Genomic DNA, 8815 nt, shown 5'->3' on the forward strand with positions numbered 1-8815 from the left:
GGGCAGAGTGGAATGGTATTAAGATGCTGGAAATGTATAAATGTAGACTGTAAAGAAATATGAAGATGCTTCCATCAGGAAGCAGTAAAGAAGGGTTGGTTACTCTAGCTGATATCACCTCCTGGGCACTCTGATCAGTGCAAACCTACACTTAAACCACCCCTGTATATGACATAAAAGACACGTTCCCTTTCACAAAGCTAACCTCAGATTGATTTGGTGCCAAGTGATCCTCACAGTCAAGTTCAAAGTCATGGACTCCACACCAAGACATCTGTAATTTTACTCAGGTTGACTTTGCAGTAACCTTTACGGAAGACCTAAACCATTCAAGAATTTTGTAGTGTCCCATATCGACATTTGCATCTTAAAGAAAGCTTGCAGTCTCTCAAAGGAAAATATAATAGGTCATAGTTTCTAGTTTAGATTTAAATTAGCATTTTCTTTTGGAAAATAATACAAAATAAATAAATAGACTTTGTATTAGCAGGGACTTTGGAATCGCATCCGTTTAATTCCTGGCTCTAAAATTTATTAACTGCATAAACCTGGATACATTTTTTAGCATCTCTGAATCTCAGTCTCTCAGTTATATTTAATGGAGCTAGTGACACATCATAGGGTGTTTTGAAGATCAAATGAAATAACATATATAAAGGATCCAATACAGAACCTGGCACATAATAGATATGTGATTTTTGCTTTCATTCTGGTTCCGGTTTTAGAAAAGAAGGGGAGAGATTTCTAACACATGTTATTTACAATCTTATGCACACATTGTCATGGAAGCTTCAGACCAGAAGCTCCAGACACAATTGCGTGCAGCTGCCAGGAGATACTGTGAATGATGAAGTAGATGGGCAGCGAACAATAGGGGTGGGCGAGGACCGCGGCAAGGTGAAGAGAGCCGCCACTACTCAGCTCCAGCTAATCGTTGCCAGAAGGAAATAGGGGCTCAGAGTTGCCAGGTCGAGAGTGTTATGTGAAATCTCTGAATTGCTTAGGTGCTGGCAGTACTTCTGTTTCATTTATGAAGCCCTGGACACTCCCAGCAATACTTCGGGCCAGCTTTGGCCAGTGGCCTTCCAGGTTACCACCTCAATCAAGATGATGCCCAACTTTCTGGCTTTGCTGGAGTTCCATGGCAGTCAAGAAAACAGGTGATAACAGGAACCGATGACATCAGGGATGCATGGGTCTTACGTGTAATGGGTCTTGGTTGTAATAACCCCAGAATTAGGAACTACCATTGTACATATCCGCACAGCACAACACAGTGCGGTCCAGACACACTCTGATTTGTCCTCTCAGGGATCTGGGGAGATTGAGAAGGGCTGGCAAAGCAAAGATGATACCTGAACCCTTGTATTCTCAGGGGAAGGGCCAACATGTCTACTCCGTGAAAATGGCAACAGATAATCAGGAGCCTCGTGCAGGAAAAGAATGAACTTACTCTTTTTTTTTTTCTTCCAAAAGTGCAAAGGAGATTCGTGAGGACAGTTGAATTAGACTGTTTTTCTTAAGCCATGGCTGAGAGGCTGGTCCAACCTAGAAAATTTCAATTTTAGGTTGACAACACAGGTAACAGCCCACTAATCCACTCGCGTATTGTGAACTTCCCCCACCAGCGACCTGGGAGTTTTTGGTGTCTGGATAAAAGAGAGTGAAACGCTCAAACTAGGGTCCACAAATGTGGATAGGAAGCACTCATTATCTTAAACGGCAAACATCAAGGATATCAAGAGTTAAGTCGGAGAATTTTTATAGTAATTAATTTAAGGATGCAGAAATTGAGAGCTGGGGTCATTGTTCGTACTGAGATAAATACAGAAATATCTTTCAGGAACAGCAGGGGAAACAGAAGGGAAAAGAGAAGATTGCATTCACTTTCATGTAGTTTGTGGTTAATTTATTTTCAAATGTATAAATGAGTGCATGGGAAGGGATGCTTAATTGCTAATATCTATTATTTATATACATTGCCCCACTTAAAACAGAATGGAAAAGCCTCACACATGCAGATTTTGTAAAATGTGTTACATCCATTAGCACAGTTCATGGTGTGTGCTCTGATGGGAATTTAAAAGGATCTTTACTGCACATCACACACTATGTGCTGCAACATTACTTTATTATTAAATTGTGGCTCATTCTGTGTGGTCCCTTTCCCGAATAAAATGGAAAAAGTCCAGAGCACTGTCTGTGTCTCTGCTCCCGTTTCTACATTCTGATTGCAGAGGCATCCCTGTGGGTAATAAAATCAAGGATACACACAATACTCGAAAACAGCCTCCTTAAAAAGAATCCTGAGAATATACCTAATTGATGTATAATTTTGAACTTGAGACGTCTCATCCAGGTGGAAGAGGAAAATGATAAATACAAGCTACCTCAAAAGAATAGTCTTAATTACACCATGGACTACTGAATAAAATGATTACATTTTCTACACTGTAAATTTCATACAATTAAATGCAGCAGTGTCACCTTATAAAATGTTTCAATTTTATAATTATTTCAGTTCATTTGCTCAGAAAAAAACATAAGCACAAATTTACTAAGTATCACCCAAATCTAGTCATCCTCGTGCTGAAGAACTGACTTGAGCGTTAGTTGTGCTTGTCTGAACTTAAATAGATCTTGACATATTTAAGTAGCTATTAAAATTGATAACATCAGGGATGATACCCCAGCTAGAGAAAGGCATTCAGTCACACTTTATTTATTCCTATTCTACATTACAGACTAAAAAAAAAAAAAAAAAAAAAAAAAAAGAAGATGAAGAACATAATGTTGGAGGAGTGGGAGCCAATTTTTACACTTTTTGACCAAAAACTGAGTAATTAGTCAGAGCCACTGTGCCACGAATCTCATGATTTTGCTGAATCTGCTGCGACCACTCATTACCCATTAACATATTGGGACACTGGGTTTGGGCCAGGTGGATTTCCCATTTTTTATTACTTTGCTTTAAGGGGATGACGGCGGGGGTAGAATGTTGTTGATGTGGGAGCCCTTCCGGAAGAACCACATCCTTGCTACTGTGGATAGTGATTCCCAGACTAGCAGATGAATGTTTCTGGAGCTGAGGAAAACCCTCAGAACTACAGTGGACAGCTACGTCTGCCTCCGTCCCTCCCTCCTCTTAATTCCAGGCATCATTGTCCAGGTGACAATATTGAAAGCTGGGAAGGCAAACCCAGGACGGGGCCATGACTGTGAGGCTGATCTCTGACACCCCGGTGGAAACTCCGTGCATTGTTACCTTTTCCACTATAATTAAACATGATCCTTTCTAATGAGACTGATTCTCCCTCTTAATTAGCCAATCCCCAGCTGTACATTTAGCACCTCTGGAGGCTGTGTTAATCCTTCAGTATCATTAGAGTATCACTTAGCACATTACAGCCTCAATGTCCTAAAGGTACCCTAGGGGTGTAAAAAGGAAATGAAACAACCTAAGAGGGTTTTTGTCATGGCTTCTTGCTCACAAATACCGCTTTTGGCCGCATGGCCTGCAGATCTTGGCTCCACCTTGAACCTTCCCTGATCCAGGTTTAAGGGGGTAAGAGGTGGGGAAGTGAGGCGGGCGCCCTGAGAGCAGTGATTAGAGCCGCGGCCAAGATGCCAGGGCAGTCAATAAAGGCCCTTCAACATTCAGAGACCTAGTTACAAAGATATTAGGAGAGGTGAAAAGCCAAGTAAGGGAATAGTGAGGCCTCCTGGGACTTAGCAACAAGGCTCTGCCACCTCTTCCCTGGGTCCCTCCCGGCCACCAGTAAACGAAGAGTACTGGCCTTAGCTCGTAGGCCACTAGGAACTAACCATTACTTGACAGACCACTAGTAAGTGGCATTAACAGGAGCCACAGAAAGAAGGATGTTCAGAAAGAGATAAAAATTAAGGGGAGGATACACCTGAGACAGCACTCAAAGCAGAGAGAGAGGGGAGGAGAAATACCCTGGGCATTCCCTTCTCTCCCTCACCACCCCCCCTCCATTTCCTGTCACTGCTTCCTATTGGCTGAAGTTGGAGGAGACCACTTGACAGAACCTGGAAAATAGACATTAGCGGTCTTGGGAATACAGAGAGGAGCAAGGTAAGAGCAGGAAGGAGAAGGGAGAGCAGGCGTTTCATAAGCCAGTAGTGTCCGACGCCATGTTGGATCCCGACAGAGGAGGTGTGAGGCTTCTGAAGGGCAGACCATCTGCAGGCGTAAGAGTTCTGGAGGGGACAGTTTGAGTCAAATCATGGCCCCACCATTTCCCGTGCTTCTTAAATTCCCTGAGCCACTGTTCTCCATCTATAAAAGAACTGCGATAGTATGCAACTCGGGCTCACTTCAGGACCTATGTGAGGAGCACATAAAATCCAGAGGGCCGGGCACTTGCTTCCGATGTAACAATGGACAAGACAGCACAGGCTCTGGATCCAGAAAGACTGACATTTGAACCTCTCCTCCACCACCTTACAGTTGAAAGATTCAGGACAGTCAGTTGGGGACGACTTTATTTATCTCCCATCATTCATTTCCTCATTCTTTCACTCAACAAGAGATACATCTTTCTTGTAACTCAGGTTCTAGAAGGGAGAGAAACTCATTAATAAACCAGTTAGCTTCATGTCATCTTATGATCAGTACCATGAGGGAAAAATAGAGTGCTATGAGAGTTTCAACAGGATGTGATTTAGAGAGAAGGTATTTTAAGCTCAAAATTCCGAGACTGAGTAGGAATCAGATCAAGATGTGAGGCAGGGGTTGATGGAACACAGACCAAAGAGACAGCGCGCGCAAAGGCTCAGGGCTTGGTGTATCCCAGGATCTGAAAGCCAACCAGTGTGGCTGGAGTGCAGTCAGTGAGGAGGAGATCAGGACAAGAAGCCAGAGAAATAAGCAGGAACCTATACGCAGGCATATGGGCTAAGACCAGAATGTGGGACTTTAAGGGGAAAGTGAGTTCTTCTCATTTCCTGTGAAAAAATATCACAGGGGATGACGAATCTGAGCTGGACTCCTATAAAAACCAGTGTGTTCGATAGGAGGCTATTGCTTTGGACCTGACAATGGCCAATAGTGGCTAGAACTAAGGCAGTGGCCCCAGAGGCAGGCAGAGGCTTATGGGTTTCACATACCAGTATGAGATAGAATGTGCAGAACGCAGTAGGGAATTGGAAGGGGGGCGCTATGACGGGGAAAAGGAAAATGACAAGAATGAGTCCCAGCTTCCTGCTCATTTCATGTGAGTGTGTAAGAGCCCATTCACAAGAGAAAGCCGGAGGAGAGACAGGTTTATGGAATAGGGAGTGAGGGAGAGCCTAGTGCAGACAAGCCTTGGTGAGCGGGCAAAGTCTTGAAGACATTGCAGAAGCCATGAAGGCGGATGGATGCACAGCATACTCTTTGAGATGGACTGAGGGAAGAGGTCCTAATCATTGGCTCTGACTTTGCATATCGTGTTTCTTAAATATTAAAGCCCAAGAAATAGTGCAGGCAAAGGAAAATACATCCATTCAGGAGAAGGGGAAGTCCAACTCTCTTTTCAAACACTTGCAAATTTCCCCCTGAACTGCTTATGTTACTTTTGTGCAAACAAAAATTGCCCATATGCAAAACAGTTTTGCCTGCCCGTGTAGAATTATTTAATGTGCCTTTTAGGAAAAGTTTTCAACACTCTTGAAAGTTCGGAAAATCTGTTTTCAATTCACCGATGTTGCCATGTTTTTTTGGGCAAGAGGCTCTGCCTTTTATAACCAAATAAAAAGGAATGACTTATACACAGGGGAGGAAAAAAGAGCCCTATTCTCAAATGCAAAATAGGAGAAAACAAATACCAGTTTGGCCAAAGGATTAGGCCAAACATTTTTGTGAGCATGTAAATAAAATCTACGGCGTACCTCAGAAGCGGAGACCTCCAGAGTTTGCTAATTTGAGAAAATGCTGGCAAGAGGAATTAAACCAAAAGATTATATGCCCTCAGGAAATTAAAAAGCCATTTCACAAGTAGGTTCCTCATGCTTTGATAGGAAAGCCCAGCTCCCATCCCCACGTCATCAGCTCCGTCGTAACGTACCTGCACATCAAACTTTCACCCTGACATCTACAAAGGACAAAGATCATTTGCTATAATCATAGTCTGAGTAAGTCTCTTGAGCCTCTAGCCTGAGGAATATGGAGCAGACGCTTGGAATATTTTCTACGGAGAACTTCCTCTTTTTCAGGGGCTGCTCCAGTAGCCTTCCTGGCATTAGGAAAAGTTGATGAGGTTTTATGCTCCATATCTTTGACCACCAACATGCCCTGTTCAGAAATGTATAAATGAAACAAAGCCTATGTACTGTACTAACTAACTCCTGAATTTTTGTGGGTGGTTTGTGGTAACTTAAATGGGTGACTTGGCCACATGCTAGAGCTGGCTCTAAGTGAATAAAAAAATACACCCCATCTGGCAAAGAGATGAGTACATACACCCTCGAGGTATTATGGGATATGCTGCCTAAACTAGAAATATTCAGGTACAGCCACACCACCTGCAACAATGTACGGCAATTAAAGTAGTCATTAAAGTCACCTTGAGGCTCTTTATCACTGCCTGATTGGGACGAAAGGAAAGGAGGGTGTGAGGCAGGGATGGAGGGTGGGACAGAGGCCGGAAGGCTTTTGTTTACCTATATGCAAGGTCACTTTAGACCTTTCTATAATGACTCTACAATAAATTTCTTCAAAATATTTATTCCCTTTTAGAGCAAGTTTCCAAGCTCTCCCTCCTTTTAAGGATGAACAAGTATATGAACAATAAAAGTAAAAAAAGTTTCTGGAAAATATTGTTGGAAGTAAATGAACAGGGCTCTAAGAATTGTCAGAACCCAAGAGCAAGCCTGAAAACCAAAAGTTATTAACATTAACACTCTTATTGGAAACAAAATAAATCCTTATGAAAATCTAACTGTAATTGATTGATCAGCCCATCAAGAGGAGATTTTTCTCCAGTTCATTCCACAATGTCACTTTCAACCATCAACAATCTTCAGGATACTGATTTTCATTAATTAAATGATATATCATGTAAACCTACTTACCTACCCGTTTATAAATTGCTCACATGTTTTTGAGTCTTTTTTAACTAAAAAGGAAAGAGGTATGATTTTAACAAGAGAGCTGCTACATCTTCTAACTAATTCCCTTTATGGAAACAAAAAATATAATAATCCATAACCCATCACAGCTGTTTGGCTAGAATTACCAATTACCTTCAATGCCTTAGAGATACTTTTCCGATTTTTACAAGTCTGCGGTAGTAAATTTTTGAACCAATTTTCTTAAGGAGGATTGAGAAGATTTCTGTGCTTTCAGGCATATGATGACGTATTTCATTTAACGTGAATATAGAATCAAGGCTTCACAACACTGGAGGACAAAGGACACAGGGATTAAAAATAAAATACAACCGAAATAAAAACTATAGCTTTTTAAAAAATTATTTATATGGGCTTTGAAATGCACTTTTCACTTGAGTGTGAATATGGGTGTGGCAGATTTATGGGAACCCACACCATACAAATGAGAAATCTTGGTGATGAGAAGCCGGAAATTGGTACAGTCTCTCCTTGTCCCCAACCCTAATTGCTCCTGAAAGCTCCCCGCACCTGCGGGGAACCAGCTATTTTTCAGACAGCTGCAAGGTTTCCAGATAGGTAGCTAATTGGTGTGGCTTCCTGGCACCTCTGCAGGCAAAGTAAATAAAGGAGTTTAGAAAAGTGACAGCGCTTTAAATACCAGATTATGTGGAATCAATAGAAATGCTCAGGAAGTTAATAAAGCAATTACTTAAGTAGAGTGAGTACTGCATGGGGGCAGGGAAGCAGGGGAGAATAATGGTGTACATCACCCCCCTAATACGGACAATTAAGAGTTGGCCATAAAGTTATCAAGCACACCACCACATACGCCTGTCCTTAGGAGACGCCCCCTATGTGCCCGTATTAATTTTTCCTTCTACTTCTTCTTTAAACAGAGGAGTGTGCCTCCCTCATCCTCGCCTGTCTGTTTTGCCAGTTTTGGGACTGTCTCCTGATGCTCCCGGATACGTGCGAAACGGTGTGTACCAACCTGTGCTGCCCCTCTCACAGGTACCATCACACGTCGGATGAAAGCCACCCTCGGAATGACTGCAAGTGTAACTGTGACGTGGACTGCAGCCTTTTTGAATCTTGCCACGAGACCAGCGATTGTCTGGAGTTGGCCATGGAGATTTCAGAAATCTGTTACCGCTAGCACAAGGAAGTTAACCACGTCCCAGGAGACCCTTCCCCCCCCCCCCCCGCCCCGGGGAAACTCCATGACAAAAAGACTGTGATTTCTATGTGCAGAATGTAAGGATTGTACCCATTTCTTGGATGCTCTCGACCATTTTATTCTGCACCTGTCTGACAAATCAACTCAATGGTGTGATTCCAAATTTCATAACCGCATGGCTTGCTGAAAAAATATCTTGATCATGTGTGATGAACAAATCTTAAATACCTCTTAAACACCGTAAGTACAAGGTGTTTCTTGCCTGTCAAAAAAAAAAAAAAAAAAAAAAGCATGCTAAACCACTCTGTGTTCCTGCATTCATTGGCTTGCATCATGGATCCAACTTCATTCACAAATTCAGGACAAATTAGTGCATTCTTTGAGAACTGACATACATTAGCTCGTCTTTGTAATGGCCTCATGCATAAACATTATGCATTGTTGGTTATTATTAATAATGTATTGTGTAACATCATTTTGTAATTAAAAATTTATTTATACAGTCTCTTAAAATTCACTTAT

At 42.1% G+C, this 8815-nt stretch overlaps 1 protein-coding gene across 1 annotated transcript in view; it reads left to right on the top strand.

Moving 5' to 3' along the window:
- Positions 1 to 8272, top strand: part of MDFIC2 (MyoD family inhibitor domain containing 2) — a 109331-nt gene extending 101059 nt beyond the window's left edge. Inside the window, exon 5 of the mRNA XM_039230555.1 lies at positions 8013 to 8272. Within this exon, the coding sequence (XP_039086486.1) occupies positions 8013 to 8272 (260 nt within the window). The remainder of the gene's footprint in view (positions 1 to 8012) is intronic.
- The last annotated feature ends 543 nt before the right edge of the window (positions 8273 to 8815 follow it).

Source organism: Hyaena hyaena, unplaced genomic scaffold (assembly GCF_003009895.1).
Source record: "Hyaena hyaena isolate Hyena2069 unplaced genomic scaffold, ASM300989v1 scaffold_48, whole genome shotgun sequence".
Taxonomy (NCBI): domain Eukaryota; kingdom Metazoa; phylum Chordata; class Mammalia; order Carnivora; family Hyaenidae; genus Hyaena; species Hyaena hyaena.